The sequence below is a fragment of the Hesperophylax consimilis genome, chromosome 6 (assembly GCF_061612785.1).
Source record: "Hesperophylax consimilis isolate HC1 chromosome 6, BYU_Hcon_1.0, whole genome shotgun sequence".
In the NCBI taxonomy this organism is placed as follows: Eukaryota; Metazoa; Arthropoda; class Insecta; order Trichoptera; family Limnephilidae; genus Hesperophylax; species Hesperophylax consimilis.
The window spans coordinates 12,256,461-12,278,601 of record NC_142841.1 but is presented as its reverse complement, the minus strand read 5'-3'; the positions used below and the strand labels follow the sequence as shown (position 1 = coordinate 12,278,601).

The following is a 22,141-nucleotide window of genomic DNA, read 5'->3' as shown; positions in this document are numbered from 1 at the left end:
TAGGGTGGATCGCCATTGTATGGAATTTTTTTATTTTTATAAATCAGTTTTCGCGGGGTGTGGAATAGATGCTCTAGGTACATACAATTAAGCATACAAAATATCAATTTAAAATTTTGACAACAAGTACTGCCCCAAAGCAGTTGAATTATTTAAAATCTGGTAAAAAATTGTCCCTTTATAAAACAGTTTTGTGTCAATATTAATACAATATTTTTTACTTTTACATTTCATAATGAATAAAAATTGCCGCGCCTTAAATAATAATATTATAAAAATATGATTATATTTATTTTCCCGCGAAAATTTGACAAATTGCTGAGACCACTTTCGCGCCTCGCTCGCGCGCCGCGCATCTTTAGATCAACCGTCCACATCTCGCAGTGCAGTTTCAAGTTTTACTAACGTTGATCTTTCAACTGACCAACAATACTTTGCCTCATCTACTCCTTCTTCTTATGCAATAAATCCAACAGACAATGGACCATCTGTTGTATCCAGAACTTTGGATCGATACAGTATTTTTGATCGGGCAGGTGCTGCCATCGTCTGCGCTACATTGCAAGATATTGGATTAGTGACAACAGATAATCAAACAGACGTGATCGATCGTAATAAGATTTGACGTGCTCGTGGCAAAACTAGGACCACACTTGACTGCCATCAGTCAGCCCGATTTTGATTCGTGCATTTGCATATCGTTTGACGGTCGAGAGGATAAAACATTAATCATGGAGGATGGACGCAGAAAACTTGTGATAGACGAACATATCAGTCTTTTGAAAGAACCTGGCTCACAATACATTGGCCACGTAGGCGTTAGGTTCAGTGATGCTAAAACAATAGCTCACAAATTGTTTGCATATTTTGTGGTAAAATTAATTGATTTAGCATGCATCGTGGCTATCGGATGTGACAGAACAGCAGTTAATACTGGAACTAAGTCTGGCATTATTCGACTTCTTGAAGCAAAGCTCCATCGTCCACTTCAGTGGTTGGTAGGTCAGTTATATGCTAACGAGTTAAGTTTGAGACACCTTTTCGAATACCTTGGTGGTCCTAGAAGCTTTAGCGGCCAACTAGGAAAGTCACTCAAGAACTATGAACATCATCTTGTGATAGAATTTCAAGCAATAGAATGCAACTTACAGGACATTACAAATTCCGTTACCACCTTAGCACAGACCGGCTTTATTTATTGAAAATATGGACAATGTAACGAAAACTTCAAGAATTCGACAGAAAATCAGGTGATATTGACTGAATGTATGCTAAGAGTAGTGTGGTTTAAAATAAAAACACAGCTTTCATTTGTTTACGGGGCGAGACACCTCCACGAAACCATAAAATTGTCTCATTACCTTCCAGAGCATTTAAAAAAGGTGGTAGATCTCGTAATTCAACGCAACGGGTATTTTGGCCACAGCGAAAATATACTTATTAGTATGTTAAACGGCGAACGAAGACAAATCAGAGAGTTGGCTCTGAGACGGATTCTAAGTATCCGAGGACGTAAGTCAGCGTTCTCTCCAATAGGAGTATTTAAGCTATCTACTTTTAATTTCAACGCCGCAGACTATTTTGACTTGATCTACGGGGAAAAACCATCAGAACCACCTCTTACAAAACTGATATTTAGCGAGACAATAATTGATGCCATTGCAGACCACGAAATTATCAATCAATTATCCAACATTTTGTGTAGATTCCGATTGATGCCCTGTCACACGCAAGCCACGGAAAGATGCATCAAAGTGGTAACGGCATCATGCTCTGCTGTTTGCGGCCCTGAAAGACGTTAAGGGTGGATACAAAACAAGCTAGAATCTTGTTGTATAATGCCAGTATTCAATTCGAAGAAGGACTATAAAACACAATAACTTTTATGATTTTTGACTTTATTTTTTAACATTGTGTAACGTATGCAATTTTAGGTAGGTACATTCCAATGTTTAAAAGGAAACGGTAGAGCTGAGATCTCATCTCAAGATTGTGGGAATAATTTCCTGTCAAGTAAGTTAAGTGATCATAAATAAAAGAGTGAGTTCTTAATGGAAAATATATTGAAACATCAAAAGCAACTACAAAGGAGTACAGATGATAAACATGTAATCATAGAAATAAATATAGGCACATACCCGATGGACTCTTGAATTAAACTAAACTAACTTAACGTGAAACGAAAGAACGACGACGAATGGCGAACGAAAACTTGCTCTCGGCAGCGGGGAACGGACCCGGGACGGAGGCCAGGACATCCTTCTCTTAGTGGAAGCAGGAGGACGCATCTCCTTCAATGGACGCCTGCAGGGGCATCAGGCCTGCAGCACGTGGTAGTCGACCAGACTCTTCAACGGAGCCAAGACAGCAATCCGTTTTCTTAGTGGCAGCGGGACAGCAACTCCCTCAATGGACGCCTGCAGGGGCATCAGGCCTGCAGCACGTGGTAGCCGACCAGGCTTGTCTTACAGACTTCGGGAACAGCAATCCGTTCCTTCGCGACGCGGGAAAACTCAGCCATCAACTACTAGCCATAGCTAGGACCGATCCATTTACGGTTTCAGTTCCGAAACACGAGTATACAAATATGACCAACGGCCAACACTGGATGAAAAGCGGGATTCCATAATCCCCACTAGAAATAATAATCAACACGAACTATTCGTGAAAGGATAAACACCCCGCGCCTTTTTTAAAAGAAATAATAACTCCTATTCACATGATTAACTCAGATTGAAGCCCCTTTGAAGGAGAGTGACTGGCTCCACCGGTCAACAGCCTTGGCTGCCCGGGGAGGAAGTGACCATGAACAAAACTCTACTTCCTTCCTTCAAAATATTGCCAAAGTTCGAAAAAATACCCATAGACAAAATAAACCCAATTAAGCAATTAAGCAAGAACTTCTCTTGTCACAAATATTTATGTGACAATTCCCCCCTTCCCACAAAATGTTTGCCCTCAAACATGAACAACTAAGACCACTAACAAACTAAACTATGAGTCCAACAGGTGTCTAGAAAAATGAAAACATAAACAATAATTAGTAGTTATAATAACAACTTAGAATTAAGTTTCTTAAAAACTAAATTTCTTAAAAATAAATTTCTTAATAATAAAGAAAAAAAACAAGATCACTTTTCCTTGCACAGGAAATCAAGGCCAATTTGGCTTCACTTTAGGGTGGTTAAACAGCCCTCACTTACACTGAATTTACGCTATAATTAAATAGCAAAATGAGAAACCTATCTAACTAAGTCCATCCGGTTTAACAGTCTTATGACAAAACTTAAAATTAAACAATACTTAAAATTAAACAATCATAGATAATGAAAATATCTTTATAGATATACATTTTTTTTTTTTACAATTCAGAACAATGGAGTTCAAAGTAGGCAAAATTAGTACACAAGAAAATACTGTTCTGTGTTATTAGTAGTATAGAATCAGTTTACAAACTGTCTATTAGACGTGACCAGAGTATGGGTTTGTATTGGATTATTTATCCATCATTTTTTATCGTTCGTTATTGAACCAGGATTTACAATTCCGAAGAAATACCAATAAGTAACAGAGTCGTCAAACAAGAATAATATTCAAATTATTCTTTTTGCGAAAGTCAAATCAGGTCAGGATTTATAAAACAATAAATACCTGCCAATCAAGGTGGACAGAATAGGGTTTACATAACACAATACCTATCTATTTATCAATCAGTTCATGACCAAAGTCAAATGGTACTAAAAAGCAAAACAGAAACTAGTAAGTTAAGCTCATACCTTAGGATATACAAAAATCCATATAACAATCTGCAGCAAACACTCAACAGAGTGACATTGTTTGTAAAAAAAATGAGACCAAGGCAATACCCAAGCTGGCATTCCTTAAAAAAAACACTCCAAGTGTAGACAAAACGTCAGCATTTCTTGTACAAACAAAACAAAATTGTGTGATCAACTATGGCTTTCAGTGAGTTGACACTATTCGAGGGGTGATCAATCCAAAATTTAATGAATGACACTAGTAATACTTAATTTATAGTCTAATACTGGTATTAACAGTAAGACTCTAATGTTTATCACATTTAGACTTAAAAACTAAACAGAAACACACTTTCCTGTATTAGAGGCAAAGTGATAATTCCAAAGGAATTAATTACTAGTTAAGCACGCCAAAGCAGTACTTACTTTGTTAGAGACAAAACAACTTTCTTATGAACTAAGACTTATTTAAAGAACTTTTAGGAAAGCTATACCATACTTAAAGTTTATGAAATACAAACTAACAATAAAAGAACTAACAGAACTTTTGTGCATCAGAAAGTAGCTCAAGTCTCTGAAACACAAAATTCCAAGATATACATTCTCAAGTTCCCTGGAGGTTCAATGGGCCGATAAAAGGGCCTCCAGTGGACTAAAGAAAGAAGGGCTTAAACTTAAAAATAAAAACATTACAACATAATCCGTTATACAGACGGAACCAAGAAATAAATCAATGTGAGTGCACGTAAGTAACTAAGTGTATCATAACCAATATAATCAAATATTTGAGACTAAAATCCCAAAACCAAAATCCCGAATCTAGTTTATGTTATTAATAACAAGAAAAACATAGTAACGAAGAAAGAAAGACTTATCTAACAAAATTTGGGCGCCAGTGACCACAAGGATCACGTTCCAGTTTACCGAGGGTAAATAAACGGTTTATCGTCGATAAACTAGATTTTAGTGTCCGTACTGAGCACAAGAAATGGAGGTACCAAACTCCAAATCATGAGAACAGAACATCCACAAAAGAATTATAAATATATATTGCAATAATGTGAAGGCTTTGGTAGGCCTACACACTAAAACATTAGCCTCCTTAAAAAAAACAAAACTAATCTACCTGAAGAAAAAACAAATTCTTAATTTTAATATTAACAAGTGGTCTAATAACTTGTCCACAATGAGATAGCGACACACATGCGTCCATGTTGTGTGTTGTAAACTTATATTTATTACTAGTAACCGCTGACGACCTATTGTCATCCTTGTGCACAGAACGCAAAAGATCGTTGGCTAGTTTTTTGAATTATACTTAACAATAACTTAATTTAACTGGGGAAAATGATAATTAGAATTTTAATAATTATTCTTCAATAAGAATATTATCACTCATGTAATAATGAAATATAAATAATAATTTATTTATAACACATCAATTACCAAACCCCCTGTACAAGTCAACTCGACAAGTATAAATTGTATACAATAACACGAGACACAACAGTACCGTCAACGTATTCTCCAAATAAATCAGTGCTCACCAGGCGACGGTATACAAGTACGATTATATACTAGAACGCCAAGTACAATTACGAATCAAGGACATTTACTTTATTGTAATTTAATCAAAAAAAAAACAATTATCCAAATTGTTATAATAATTGATAAAGAAAACAATTAACCAAATTGTTATGATAATTGATGTAGATGATGATGATGCTCTTTATTAAAAAATTACACGTCGTTATTTTCGATTAAATAAACCGCAAAAAAAAAATAACGAAGTCTTGTGCAGACATTGACAGTTATCCATGTTTGTAAACAATGTAGTATTTACTAGTGCCTAATGTCAGATGACACCAGAACAACATATTCAATAATGACAGAAGTGCGCTGTCATTGAAAAATAACCATGAAAAGTCTCGTTACAGTTTTTGTATATGAAATGGTAATATCATATAAAAGATTCTTTGAAAAAGGTATTTCATTATAAAATAACAATATTGAACATTATTTGCATGTTTATGTTTCATCATGATAGATGACAAATGTCAATGTACACATTTTGACAGATAGTATTTTTAGAATGTAAACAAGTTATTTGTTTTGATAGTAATTGTGATAGTAATAAGGTAGGTAATTTATTTTTGACAAAGTCGTAATTTAAATGTGTACTGGATTCATAAAAACTTGAATATTACTGTGCAAATATATTTAAAAAGTAAGTATTGTACGTAGTACATAGTATTATGTTTGACACTACATTGATATTACTATCAATAATTATGATTTACTTACGAATAACTTGTAACAAAGTATTTCGAAAGTATCAAAAGGATATTTAAATTGTGTTTACGTTGGAATTTGTATTTACCCAGGAACGTAAACAAAACCACATATTATGATAACACAGAATATACCGAACTATATTTTGTAGCAAATAATAATGAAAGGTTTTACTAATCATTATTCAATTCGTATTGCGTATAAACAAAGATGTTTAATCAAGTTATTATTAATCAGTATGACAGGTACGAAACAAGTTTTAACCTTCAAAATTTTGACAACTAATCTTGTTCATAGATCAACAAGAGAATCATAGACAATCGATATTATATTTTAAGAAAAAATAATAATTAATTTACTCAAACACTCGAAAACTTCTAACTTCATCAGTAATAAGTTGTCTATGATCAAACAATGAAAAGTTCTTTGCAATACAATGACATTTCAAAATGCAAACAACATAATTATTATAGGTTATGTATGAGGATACATGAACATAACATTAATATTAAAGGTCAATAGTAGACATTATGATGTGAATGTAAGTATGGAAATGCTAAGTGCACACACATTGATTCAACTCTAATATTATCAACTAGTATTAATGAAAACCCAACTTGACATGACAGAAAAAAGGATACTGCACCGAAAACGAAATATTTTAAACGTTGAGCGCCAAATGTAACGTATGCAATTTTAGGTAGGTACATTCCAATGTTTAAAAGGAAACGGTAGAGCTGAGATCTCATCTCAAGATTGTGGGAATAATTTCCTGTCAAGTAAGTTAAGTGATCATAAATAAAAGAGTGAGTTCTTAATGGAAAATATATTGAAACATCAAAAGCAACTACAAAGGAGTACAGATGATAAACATGTAATCATAGAAATAAATATAGGCACATACCCGATGGACTCTTGAATTAAACTAAACTAACTTAACGTGAAACGAAAGAACGACGACGAATGGCGAACGAAAACTTGCTCTCGGCAGCGGGGAACGGACCCGGGACGGAGGCCAGGACATCCTTCTCTTAGTGGAAGCAGGAGGACGCATCTCCTTCAATGGACGCCTGCAGGGGCATCAGGCCTGCAGCACGTGGTAGTCGACCAGACTCTTCAACGGAGCCAAGACAGCAATCCGTTTTCTTAGTGGCAGCGGGACAGCAACTCCCTCAATGGACGCCTGCAGGGGCATCAGGCCTGCAGCACGTGGTAGCCGACCAGGCTTGTCTTACAGACTTCGGGAACAGCAATCCGTTCCTTCGCGACGCGGGAAAACTCAGCCATCAACTACTAGCCATAGCTAGGACCGATCCATTTACGGTTTCAGTTCCGAAACACGAGTATACAAATATGACCAACGGCCAACACTGGATGAAAAGCGGGATTCCATAATCCCCACTAGAAATAATAATCAACACGAACTATTCGTGAAAGGATAAACACCCCGCGCCTTTTTTAAAAGAAATAATAACTCCTATTCACATGATTAACTCAGATTGAAGCCCCTTTGAAGGAGAGTGACTGGCTCCACCGGTCAACAGCCTTGGCTGCCCGGGGAGGAAGTGACCATGAACAAAACTCTACTTCCTTCCTTCAAAATATTGCCAAAGTTCGAAAAAATACCCATAGACAAAATAAACCCAATTAAGCAATTAAGCAAGAACTTCTCTTGTCACAAATATTTATGTGACAATTGTTTGTGATTTTTTTGTGTAGCAATGATACTATTATTGTTTCTTGATTAGTAGATAATGTTATAAGTAAATGAAATTTTATTTATTTTTATATTTTAACTACTTTTATTGAGCAAAGACTAAACCCTTCTTTTTCTATTTTCACGCTGTTTTTTTTTAAATTTGAATTGACTTGGGGCAGTACTTGCACTCGAAATATCTTAATGCTATCATAATGACTTTTAAAAGTATCCCCATAGAGCATCCATTCCACAACCCGCTGCTAAGAAAAACACAAAAACAAAAAATCGATCCACCCTACTATATATTCCCTAGAATATAGTCGATATTCTAGGGAAAAACAAATAAAAACCCAAAATGCACCACAGGTAATTTCAGTTTTCTCAAAAAGGAATGCGGCTTATAACTAGACTGCCAAATAACTGGACTGCCAAATTAAACTTGACTGCCAAATTAAACTTGACTGCCAAATTAAACTTGACTGAGAAATTAAACTTGACTGCCAAATAATATTTCACTTAAACAGTTAAAGTTAGATATTTTGGTGGTCCTACAGACATTCTAATTAATAGACCAGCCAATCAAGGAAAGGGGAAAAAAACAAGTTGCGTGGAGTGGGGAGGAGGGCCGTGACCGTCTCCCTTTCCGTGATTTGTTAACAAATTAATCTGACAATAAGCAGGCAACTTATTCACATTGTAATAATCAATATTTAGTCCTTGAAAATAAAATCTGCTTATTAATTACTAGTGCTTTTTACAGTGGGCCGCAAATTGCTGGCTGGGTAAAAAACTTTACCAACAATCCCAAATCGGGTAAACAAAAGTTCGGAATTGTTTCCAAAAGTTAATAATAATAATAATGTGTTTATTTTTGGAATAACTTAATAAGTAAAACCTCAAATAGTAATATTTAATTATTGAAGACAATATTAGCGATTCTTCGATAATTAGAAACAGAAAAATCAGAAAAAGTTACAGTCGCATATAGGACTTGAACCCTTTCCTGGGTAATTAGTAAAACCTCAAATTGTAATATTTAATTATTATAAGCGATTCTCAAATGAAAATTAGAAACAGAAAAATTACGGTCACATCTAGGACTTGAAGCCTTGTCCTGGGTTCAGGTGTTTATTATCTTCCATTTTTCTAACAATTAGAGATAATGATGACCCCAATGGGATCTCCCGTGCTGAGGATTTCATTTACTATTATTAAAATGTAGTAGTACGGATAGATAGTCATTATAAATACATTAAACAGTGTTTTTTCTGAAAATTATAAATACATGGTGTTTTTTGTTCAGTTGTGTGGTTTCGGTTTCAGTCTGTATTTTGGTGTCAGTATATTATCTATTTCTGATCTCTCTATGTTTTGTTTCCAGCTATTATTTAAGATTTAAATGTTATAATTTTGTTTCGAGTTTTGAATGAGAGTGGGGTTTTGTCATAAACTTTAATTCCCATAGTATAGGAAGCTTTTTTGAATATTTTGTTACACCAATTAGTTAGACACTTACAAATTTGTTATAATTTACCCACCTCACTCATTTTTAGCATCGCTATGCCAGACATTTTGGATAAAACAAACATTCAGATCCTGCGCAAAGTCCCAAATGGCCTGTGCTGCAAACCACTGCCTTACTTTAGCGACTTTACTTTTCTGCGCACAGTCCGGTTATTTTAATGTGCAATTTTTGGAGGTCAACAAACGACTGATGTCATAGTTTATTCAAAACATTCTCGAACCCTCCTTGTGCCAGGAATATGGTCACGTGGTTTGCCAACAACTCAACCAAATGATACCCACATTTTATCAATTTGGATGTCTATGGATGGTGCATTTAATATCCTTCGCGGTTTCGAATTCGGACCGCGGTCCACGATTAACAGATTTTCTCGCAGAAAAGTAATAATAAAAGATGTAAAAAGTAAAATGGACAACTCACTTGCACTTATTAATGTTTTTCTGCCTGCGCGAGCTGGGTACAGGCGGTGCAGGCGGTCCCGGGATCCCGCTGGTCCCAGGCATGGGATCCACAGGGGTGGTGGGGGCCGACCCTGGGGTGGTGGCCAGGACAAGTGGCGGGGGTGCCTGTCCCAGGGGCGAGGGGGACTCGGGGGGCGCCGGGACAATCCCACAGCCCACACGCTTCATTTCCCCTTGCCCCAACTGACTGCGCTCCCCCAAATTGCACAGGGCGCATAGTTTTCCAGGCCTGAACAATATTTAAAAAATTATTTCAAAATACATGTTACATAAACATAAGGCAGTATAATTTGATGCATAATATAAACCTAATTTCTTTTACTAAATATATCATAGCTAGGTTTTCCTTTCAAATATCTAAAATAAGCATACAGCATTTAACAATGCAGTCGAGGGGGTCACCACTGCAAAAATGGGATAAATTTTTGTTTTTTTTAATAATAGTTTGCTCGTTAATTCCTCTTTTGACCATAAGCATAGATAAGTAAATCAAGCTGTAATATAGATTATTTTTTCCTTGCAGACATTTTGTGAAATACTCTTAGATAGCTTAGGAACTTGATTCTGTCACTTCAGTATTATTGATAGTATAAATAAAGTATTAAAATGTGTAATATATCACTAACATTTCCCGGTCTTGTCACAGTGAACTTTCAAGTCACAATATTACATGAAGGATTCCATTCTTCACTTATTTTGCCTTTGATGACGAAACATTATTGACATTTGACTACTGAAGGTCATTTACCCAAAACAAATGTGTAAACTTGGATTTATGACAAAATAATTCCTAACTCTCTATAAATGTAGTAGGTAGACAAACATACCATTTCTCAGGAAAGTATGGTGGTTCTTCTGGTGCGCACATCATCATTTCGCCATCGTCAAATAAATCTTCCAGGCTATCCTCTCTACTCCCTCTTTGTTTTTTGAATCCCCGCATTGTAGTTAAATTAGTACGATACCTAAGAGTAACAAAAAAGCATTAAGAACCTAATCGCTCTCAAATTGGGAAGGGGTCATACAACCATGTACGATTTGAAAATCTTCTAAAATTGCCCAACAAGAACACATGTTTCTCTTTTGAGCTGTCAAATGAAAAGGAAAATATTGAAGGATGATTGCGAACACAATCGTACTTAAATAAAAAGTCATAACATTTATTGGTATTGCATTTAGTAGATATATTTTGATTGGACTTGCTTTCTGACAACTTTTCCTTCGCGGGTGGACTTCATGCCTTCTTTCCTAGGTCGTCCAGGCCCTCGTCTAGCGGAATATGCCAGCCGACCAAACGCTCCTCCAGATCCACCGAAGAAAGAGCCCACACTCCCACTAAACATGCCGGCCCAGGCCCCGTGGGGAGAAGGGGGCTCCTCCACCCCTTGCGGGGGGGAAGAGGTCGACGATGTAGGAGTTGACGCGGGGCCTACACAGAACAAATACTTGTCAATCACTAAACAAAAGCTCAAGTAAACAATGTGAGCAAACTTCGCACCGCAAAAAATGTATGAATAAGAAAAGCAAAATAACTCACCGGACGACACGGGAGCGTCACCTTCATCATCTGACCCATCGTCGGCCAAAAGGTCCATGTCCAAAAGGGCTTCATCACCTAAATCCATCTGAAATTTTGAACCCCACCTTGGTCAAACATATCAAACACAAACTTTACTTAATTTTTTGCCACTTTAAACACTTTTATATAATTAAATAGCCAAACACTGCACACCTTCCGTCAAAAATACACTGATACAACTCTGTTTCGGAGCGAAAGAAGTAAAATTAATGACTGACCGCCATTATGAATGTCAAGTTGCGACAACCTAACTTGTTTTAAAATTCGCTGTACTCACCCCATCAATTATTTTTACCGAGGTATATATTATTTATAAAAATCAAAATAAAGAGATTTAAAACAATAATAAGAATATTCCATTATAACGGCAAATCCAAAACAGAAAATATCACATCAAAAAAACTAAAAAAATCGGCAGCCAACACTATCCGATGATGCTCCAAACGAAACAATACCAGTGGGAAAAAATATTTAATAATCGTACAGGTAGGAACTTTTACGCATTTTGGGGGAGATCGGGTATAACCGTAAATAAAAACTAAACTACGCACACACGTCATAATAATATGTATTCAAGATGAATTAAAACCGGACCTTTCCATTAAAAAAGTTTATGTAGAACGGTTTGAAATTTTTATTAAACGTTTATCAACTATAAAATTATTGATAAGCACCAGATTTTATTTTTCTATTTTATTTTTTTATTTTTTTTTTCCTATGTTATTAATAATATTATTCTCAAAAAAGTATCTTCAATAAGAGATCTTTAAGTGCAAATCATTAAAAATGATGGGATTTATTCATAGAATATGTAAACCTTTCCAAGATCCTCAATCAATTCTAACTCTTTACACTGCCTTAATTAGAAGTAAACTTGAATATGGAAGCTCTATTTGGAATCCACATTACTGCAAATATGAAAATATTGTAGAATCCATTAAAAAAAATGCTAAGAATGTTATCCTTCAAATGTGGATTACATGACCATCTAAGATCATATGACGTACGTCGTGATTACTTCAAGATTGATACACTTAAAACTAGAAGGCAATTGACTGATCTCATATGTTTACATAAAATTATTCACGGTCAACTTGATACTACATTATGTCTTAGCAATATTAAAATAAATGTCCCCAATTCGCATTGTTTAAGGCGCCATAATATTTTTCACCTGAATACATTTATAAATAATATCGCCTACTTTAGCCCTCTGACCCAGATGTGTCGACTATATAACAAGATAGAGTGTGCTGAAATAGATATTTTCGTCGATAATTTGTACGGATTCAGAAAAAAAGTTCTGGCGCTTTTAAACAATATCAGCTAATTCATTGTGTTAATTTTCTCTCTATGCATACCTCTCGTATTTCTTATGCCTCTTACTACTTGTAATAATGTATAATGTAATGTGTTACTTGAGCGAGCTTGTATATGATTGTGTATTTTATTTTTATTTTTTGATGTTTTTGTTTTCTAATTGCATGTATCTGTATTTAATTGTATGTATCTGTATTTAATTTATTGTATCTTTATTTAATTGTAGATTTTTGTAATTGTACAATAACTGAGTTTTTATAAGTGGATTGTTCTCACGTAAGTGTGATCATCTGTAAAACCCCGTATAAATAAATAAATAAATAGACGGTGAATTATAAAGATCGATTTTCTAGGCCTGCTAAGGCAATGTTAACTTTAGGCCCACGCATTACTTCAGGCCGTGCGCCGAATATTTTTTACACGACTTCATCACTTATGTTATTAAGATTCTCAGTTTATTTTAGAGATTTGATAGAAACAATTCACCCGCATGGTCTGTCCAATACACAGGAGCCGCGCGTAACATTTGTGTACATGGCTGCTTCACTTAACTTAACGTAACTAAGATTCTGGCTTTATTTTAGGGTATTGTCTCCTCTTAATGGACAAATGAGGAACTACGGTGAAAAATATTATGGCTTAAAAAATATATTCATAAAAATCGATAAACGCTGATTCTGAATATATAAGTTTTTTTAATAAATTATTACACGTAGAATTAATAAATTGTCATTTAAAAACGATTAAACACAATCACATTAAAACACACCGTCCGGTTGGTACGACTGAATCTGCTGATAGATACCAGTCTACGTAAGTAACGTATCTATGGTCCACAATATCCACATCAGAGTTGCCAATTCGTGGAGAATTCTCCAAATTGCGGGGAATTTCTAATTTTTCAAGAAAATGTGGGGATTCTGGGTATTTCTTGATTATCCAACCATTAGCCCAGTCAATGAAGGTTTTGTGACGGAACTTATTCCCCGGAAACTGAATTTTTCACAGATGTTAGAAGACCTTTAGACATGATTTTTTACAAAAGTCCCCGACTTTCCCCCTTGTGCTTCCTTCCCCACCCCCTCTTGAATATACTTTTCAAAGCCTTTCGGAATACGTTAATATCTCGTTAGCGGTTTTATAAAATAAGATTATTTATTTTTTGTTTAGTTTCTAATTAGTTATACTAAAAAATTGTATAGTTTAATTTTTGCAAGAAAAGCTATACAATCTCTACAATTTATTAATAAAAGAAAAATATCATTTTTTAAAATAGTATTTCAGAATAAATTTGCACATAACTTTTTTCTGAGCCTGTTAACGAAAAAAAAATTTCCAAAACTTGTAGACAATATTTCTAACTTTAAAATGATGTATATAATTATGGGTTTTAATTTATAATAAGGCACGTAGGCTGTTTATAAGGAGCAAGGCGCGCGGCGGCTCGAACGCGCAGCGGTTTGCGGCGCAGCGAGAAATTACAAAAAACTAAGAAAAGTAATGTTTAATTCATGCATTTGCTTTATTTTTATAAAAAATCCATCTAACGTTGAAGAGTTTTATTGTTATTTACCAGTTTTAGTTCGTTGGGGAGGGGGGGGGGGTGTATATTTTCCCTCTACCCAATGAAGTGCTTTCTTGGCGTACTGCCTTACGCCGTACAAAGTAAGGCGTGCATTGGCGCATAAATCAACTATCTACATTGGCGTGCATTGACTACTTGATTAGGCTCTGCCACACGTACACTTCGTAGCGGCGCGCGATACCACGCGCCATCCAGGCCGCCGCGCAGACTAAAATCCGAAAGTAAGGTAATACACCATCACACAGGGCGATTTTAGTTGATCAAGTCTGCGTTGAATGACACTTGAAAGCTAATCGACAAGTGTGAACAGCCTTTCAACAGAGTTTTTAGTTGAGCGACGAAAGTTGAAAGCCCGTATACTTTTTTTTTAAAGTTTCTTTATTCATTGAATTGTTTGTTACATGCATTGATGATTTTTCGACCACCATGCTAGGCACATGCCCGTGTTATGGTGGTCGATTTTATTGTTCAAGTATGAGTCATCGTTCGATTTTCCTACTGAATCGAAATGTTTAAACATATGTTTCAAGTCGCTTGCGATTTTTAGTTCCCTGCGGTAGAAAGTAGACGTAAGACGTTCCTAGTGAGTGGTTTATTTATGCGTACCTGGTACCTACCATCATGGCATCTACTTAAATGAAAGAATGTTTTAAGTGGTCGGATGACATGATGTTAAATTTATGGATCTATACCAAAGCCGACCCTGTCTTTGGGATCAGAAGCAAGAAGTTTACAAAAATAAGAATGCCCTTGACAATGCACTTAATAATATTATTTTTGAAATGTTACTTTAATTTAGTAGTTATTATTAATAAATAACACGTCTATGAATGTTTAAAAAATAATTATTGTTTTACCTTCATAACAAATTTTAGGGCATTGACTATTGCAACCAACACGTATTTTATAAACAATGATATCGTATTTTTTGGAACTCTGTGCCTATAAGCCAGACTCCCCACAGAAAAGAATCCCCCGTTGCCAGGTATCTTAAAGTAATTTGTAACTTAGTTTTTGCCAGGACAGCCGCTCGCATAACTGTGTGCTGTTTTTGAATTTTTTCTTGAATCTTTGTCAAAAGTACATCAAATTGTTCTTCCAAAATTCTCAAATGATTGCGATAGCCTTCGGTATCTTCTAACGCCATCTCTCTCAATATATTGTTAGAAGCACCCAATTCGTTTCTCCTTATAATCCATTTTCTAGCCCACATACGACGTTTTTCGAGTTAAATTGAAACGTCTGAAGGATATCTTGTTCAATTTTTGTCGTTCAATAACAGTTGTTCAACTAAAATTGAACGGGGCATGTGTGGGACTGCACTAACCTCCCCACATACCGGAATAAACACTTTTATTATTATTATTATAACGGTTTACTGGCCATTGTGAGACTTTTCTGTACGGCGGCCGGGTGCGGCGCGTGGTACCACCGCTCCGAAGTGTACGTGTGGCAGAGCCTATTTGCAAAAAGTCTTGCCACATGTCTACAGTACTTGAATTAAAGAAATAAAGCGGGAAGTTTAAAATGCATTCATTTTAAAGCAAAAACGTAGTTTTTTGGAGATGTTTAAAATATTTTGTGATTCCTACTATTAAACAATGTAAGAATAGGAAGGTATAATATCTACTAGCTCTCTACTGTTTATGTTAGTCATCTCAGTCACTTTTCTAGAATCGTCCGTATGTTTGTTTACACATATTTATCGTATAATCGTATTACTTAAGTTTATTAACTAATTTTAAAAGAAAATCTAAAATTTATATGGGCAATTTTACCCTCAATGGATGACAGCCAAAATAAATCATTTAATTTTTGTTTTTCAATTAACCTATAAAATGATTTGGTTAGGAATTTTGGTTAAGTTGGTAATAATTCAAATAGATAGATAACTGCTCTAAACAAGTATCTACGCATCAACTGTTTTTTTTTCAAATTTGTATCTTTCTAGATTGCAATAAAATCTAAAAACATACAAAAATCATTTATTAAGAAATTTTATGAGAAAAACGCGAAAAAAGAATACAAAACTTTGTTTGTAAAATAACAGATCGGCTGAGATAGCTATCTACTTTAAATAGGGCGTATTCATACCAGTAGGTACAGCTTGACGTTCAATTAACATTGCAGCGGGTGGAGTCGCTATGCTAGATTTTATTGATGCAAAAACGTGAATATTGAAAAAATGTTATTTCGTTCCTCTTTATTGACCACCTACAAAGTTAATCTATCAATCTGTACACCGGTGAGCTTCACGTTATGACGTCCACATCGAAAGAATTGTATATTGCTAAAAAAGGTTTTTTTCTGTAAAAATAAATCCGAGCTCTGAAAAAAGTTCTTCCCAAGAGAAATCAAGTCAAGTGCTACAAATAAGCAATAGGTAAGTAGAAGGTTTAGAAATTAATTTCGTCAAACTCGTGCATATATGTATGTTAATACCATGGGACTTACTAAATATGTGTATTCAATTTATACAACTGATAAATAACTATCAATGTTTCGTAAATGGTTGCTACAATTCATAAACCCAAGTTCACGGTTACAATAGTGCAAAATTTAAAACAAGTTCATCATAAGGGAATTTTGTTTACACAAAATTTATAATAGCGTGTTCAAAAGTTCACATAATACAATGTAAAATAAGTATAAATAACGGACAAGATAAATAGGAATATGTATGCGATTGTATTTAGGGCCGGCCCCGATCAAACGGCGACTGGCGCCAGGAAATTTTTTACGCCCCCAGTCAAAACCAGTAGACGCATGATTTGTATTTTTATGTAGCGCCGTTTTTTGTGAAAAATAATCTCAAGGGCGATGATGTGACTGTTAGCAGTAGGTGTTATGTATTATAGGCGCCCTCAAAATAATAATGGTATTCATTTGCATTTAATTGTGGGTAGGGAGGTTCCTATTCCTATTTACAATCGAGAGATGTTGTGATGCTAATGAACATTTAAAAAATTACTTCCCAGCCATTGACCCAAAAAATTTAAAAAAAAGATTAGGTAGGTACCTAGACCTACCGTAAAAGAATAAACGTTAAAACTAACGTAAGATCTACCAAGATTTATTATATTATATTTTAAGTCCAAAAGTTGTCATGATTTGAGATGCGAATAATGAAAGTAAATTGGTACTGTATTCAACATAATACTGTGCTGACATATATATGGTTATCTTCTTACGATAATAAAATATAATCGATATTTGTTTCATCTATTTAAATGACTCTTTCAGATCAACGACCGTGGCCGTAAGTATTAGTTTATTTAATTTTGTGGCACCATTTATCTAGGCAAGATGTTATTATTGTATGTTCACCTTATATGTATTAGGGTGGGTTGTTACTTCTGGAGTTCTTCGAATTTGGATATCTACGTCAGAGGTCTCAAAAAAATATAACTTTTCTTTTTTGGTCCTTTACCTGAGCCCAAATTTTATTATTTTAGCAATATAAACACATTAATTAGTTTGAAATCACTTTATTTTAATGATTATTGCTCTACCGGTTTCAGGAGTGACTTTCCTTCATCAAGAGAATATTAAAACTGATTTTTCTTTTTATTTGTCTACCCTAAGATCGTTTTTATTTAGTAAAATTTTTTTTATTTTATTTATTCTGGGTTTTTACAGATTACAGACTTACGTGAAAACTATCCAGTTACAAAAACTCAGTTAAGTTACGGGCAAAAATTTAGAAATTACATACATACAGGTAAAATGCAATTAAATACAGGTTACGTACAATTAAAAAACCAAACAAATAATAGTATAAAACTATACATAAGTTCAGTAAAATGACAAATAATACTAGGAGAGACAAGAGACACGAAAGTTACAGTAATACATAATGTAATTATCTAAACATATTATTTAGCAGCAGCAGAACATTTTTTTAACGTGTATAGATTATCGACGAAAATATCTACTTCAGCACAATCAATCTTATTATACAGTCGACACATTTGGGTCAGAGGGCTAAAATATGCGATATTATTTTTGAATATATTCAGGTGAAAAATGCTATGGTGTCTTAAACAATGGGAATTGGGACATTTATTTCAATATTGCTAAGACATAATGAGGTATCAAGATGGCCGTGGATAATTTTATGCAAATATATTTTGTCAGTCAATTGCCTTCTTATTTTATGTGTATTAATCTTAAAGTATTCACGACGTGCGTCGTATGATCTAAGATGGTCATGTAGTCCACATTTGAAAGATAATAGTCTAAGCATTTTTTTAAGCGTTTTTATAATGTTTTCATACTTGCAATAATGTGGATTCCAAATAGTGCTTCCGTATTCAAGTTTACTTCTAATCAAGGCATAGTAAAGGGTTAGAATTGATAGAAGATCTTCGAAAGGTTTACTTATTCTGTGAATAAATTCCATAATTTTAAGTGATCTGGACTTAATGTCATTAATATGTAAATCAAATATGAATTTAGGATCAAGAGTAATTCCTAGATCTCTTATAGAAGACACCTTTTTTAAGAATAATCTTATGACATTCAGTGTTTATTCATGACAGTAAAAATTCTTTATAACCTTATTTCCAGTAAAGTTTAAAATGTAACATTTTTCAACATTTAATTATTTATTTAGTGTGTCGAGATCCTTTTGAAGCAGTAGATGATCGGTAACAGACTTAATTTTACGAAAAATTTTAAGATCATTGGCGAAAAAAGCATAATCACAATTTAATTTCGAGCCAAGGTTATTTATGAATATAAGAAAAAGCAGGGGGCCAAGATTTGACCCCTGTGGTACTCCAGAAGTTACAACTATAGGGGATGATTTGTATCCGTTAATAAGCACTAGTTGTGTTCTATTATATAAATATGATTTCATCCAGCGCAATAGGTCTCCATATATGCCTATTTGTTCTAGTTTCTTTAGTAAGATGGAATGGTTAACTATATCAAAAGCTTTTTGGAAATCAGTACACATTGCATCTTAACATAACTTAATTTATATTTATTCACTAATATGAACCAGTTTATACAGGTAGCTAAAATGTATTAGATTATTTCTTTTTTAATACATATTTAATTGCGACTTTTGATAACAGATTGTGATTAAAGATTTTGAGAATATCTAATAATATCGGTAATATACCCAAAGGCGTATGTAAAGGAGGGGTTTATAACCTCAAAAATAAGGAAACAATACTCGTCTTTATCAATATTATGTAAATAATAAGTTGCGGTAAGTAGAGGTAGAGCAAAAAACTTTCTTATTAATTTTCCAACCCTCCCTCCTTTCTCCCTTCCCCCCAAGATAGAAACCCCCAAGGGTCGAAGCCCCCCCTGGGAATGCTATAGCTACGCCCTTGATTACACCTCCATGCAGAAAACACATTCCAGTCATCAAACCGCTGAAAAGTGAATTTTACCTAAGAAATACAGTGATAACACATCAAAGTGACAATTTTTTGAATTGTCACCTGAAAAAAGTGACATAAAGTCATGAAAAGTGATAAAACAAAAACTAAGTTAAATAGGTTAGGTTTAGAGGTTAGTTTTTTCATTGCTTTTATTGAATTTATATCACCTTTTAAAAGTATGTTGAGTTGTTATGGAAAAAAGAAATACACGTAGTTTTTATTCATTTTTTAAGTGTGGACCAAAAGTAAAATTGAATCTGAAAATTAAAAAAAAAGTTATATTTCAAAGGGTCACACGCAATCGCTGAGATAACGGTATAAAAATTAGGAAACTCCATACATTGACGGCCCACCCTAATCAACATACCCTAGCTACTAATAAATAATATTAAATTAATAACTGCATACTGCATTAATTTTCAATATCCAGCCAGTATCGTTTCCGGCCTCACCATGATAGTTGCTGTAGTTTTACTGTACATAATTGCTGCTTTGCTTCTGTACTCATTTTACAAGTTTATTTTCACCAGACCAAACAAAAACTTTCCACCAGGTAGGAATATATCACATTTTATTAAATAAATCAGGTATGGATATTAGAATGGTAATTGGTATACAAATTTTAAGAGAGACTAAAAAAGATAAGTTACTAAAATACAAATAAATTACCACAAAATAATACTCGACATATCTCAACAAAACAATCAAAATTATTTTGTATTACACATTGTTATCAATGTCATTCTAAGAAAAAACGTTTTGTTACCATTTACATAGAGTTTTTCAACAGAACAAATATAATGTTTTGAAATCGATTTGGTTAGGCATAGTTTGGTTAGGACAATGCCAAACATTTTATAATGCAAGTGGAAAACATAATTGATTTCATAAATCCCAATACAATAAAATATTGTTGTCTTTTGTTATTTAAGACATTCTAAGAAGATACATTAATTTACATATCTTTTGTTTTTTATTATTATTTTTAATGTTTTTCAGTTCGACTGTAAGATATAGGTACCTTTCAAAAGTTTAATATGTGACCATACGTATGTATACATGCTCCACACAGCATCGTCAAAGATAATCCAGGCCTGTGATACGGGGACTTATATATTTCAATAAAATAATTATAATGCAACTTCATACATATTTATACTTTATACGTGTATAACAGTTACGCTTTTTTACTTTGCCATGTTATCAAAGGATATAAATCTAGTAGGTACCATATTTATTGGGAATGTTTTTAAAAACTGCTTTAAAATTATCCATACAAAAATACGATTTTTACCACTTTTAAATTTTGCATTCGCTCACAAGAATATTAACTTTTAAAAAAGAGTTTTAGTTAAAATTTTTGTAAAACTATTTTATTTCCTATCTAACTAACCATCGCGCTGTTTCCCTGTATGAATAGGCAGGGAGGATAGTCCTAAACACAATTCTGTCTTGGCAGACAATCTTTATCTTCATTCACATCCATGTATCGTCTCATACATACTCTACTGTTATTCAGACTTTTGACATGACCCGACTCAAGTTTTTGATGTACTTGGTCATGCCAAGTTTTCCTTCCTTCTTCCTTGTTTATCCACTCCATATATCCAAACGTTTGATGGCTTCTGTGGTTGAATGTTCCTTGGCTATAAATCCGGAGGTTGCGGATTTAAGCCTTCAGTTCTATCATTAATTGGTAGTATAGGCAGCCCTAATTTACTTAACCTCAATGAATTTCATGTCGGTACTTGCGCGAGCTACTCGTTCCAAAATAATGTTTAAATGTATCAATACCAGGGTTGAGCATTGAAAATACTCACTTATACCTAAATTACATGAAGTTAGTAATAGATAAGCAGATGTGGCGGATCTATTTAACTGCAAGAAGGCTATAATATCACATATTTTCAATAAATATTAATTAAACCTAGAAAGTCTACTTAGAAGTTTTGCGTGTACCTGCATCTCTTACTTTAATATCATTCTAGAGTTTCTGATCATTTTATACTTTCTGATGTCATTGTATTTGATTTATTGTTTATGGTATATTTATACCATTGTTATTAAATAAATAAATAAATTACTTTTGTTCAGTTTGCAATATTTTCTGTGTATTTGAAATGCGCTATATACATCTCATTTTTAAATTTTCCGTAAAAACTGATACTGTTTTAGAAGCTAGATAAAATTATCTTTTGAGTGTATGAATTTAAAATAAACATTACTATTTCGAAATAATAAAATTTTAATGTCAAACGTGAAAAATGTTGTCAAAAACGCTAACCACATTTTTCTTAATATTTTACTCCAATCATCGAAAAATTGAGAGAACTCGATATTTCGAAAACATGTTTGTTTTGTTTGGGGAATTTGTAAGAAAACTGTACCGTCACTTTTATCGCGTTCATATAATAATGAATAAGAAATAATTTTTAAAATTAAACCGATTGTTACGAAAGCGGCACGAAAAAAAATATTCATTTTGGCTATTTTTAGAATAAGGAAGTTGAGTCCATTTTTTAATTT

At 33.9% G+C, this 22,141-nt stretch overlaps 2 protein-coding genes across 5 annotated transcripts in view; one reads left to right on the top strand and one right to left on the bottom strand.

Moving 5' to 3' along the window:
• The window catches only part of LOC149422955 (uncharacterized), a 98,096-nt gene extending 86,343 nt beyond the window's left edge, over positions 1-11,753 (bottom strand). For all 4 annotated transcript variants that reach the window (XM_089632390.1, XM_089632391.1, XM_089632393.1 and 1 more), the window contains exons 1-5: positions 11,592-11,753; positions 11,273-11,360; positions 10,939-11,164; positions 10,563-10,700; positions 9,695-9,964 (exon numbers count right to left, since the gene is read on the bottom strand). In XM_089632390.1, the coding sequence (XP_089488516.1) occupies positions 9,695-9,964; positions 10,563-10,700; positions 10,939-11,164; positions 11,273-11,360 (722 nt within the window). In that variant the 5' untranslated portion in view covers positions 11,592-11,753. The remainder of the gene's footprint in view (positions 1-9,694; positions 9,965-10,562; positions 10,701-10,938; positions 11,165-11,272; positions 11,361-11,591) is intronic.
• Positions 11,754-20,068: 8,315 nt separating this feature from the next.
• Positions 20,069-22,141, top strand: part of LOC149422954 (putative cytochrome P450 304a1) — a 32,500-nt gene continuing 30,427 nt past the window's right edge. Inside the window, exon 1 of the mRNA XM_089633031.1 lies at positions 20,069-20,168. Coding sequence (XP_089489157.1) covers positions 20,069-20,168 — 100 coding nt within the window. The remainder of the gene's footprint in view (positions 20,169-22,141) is intronic.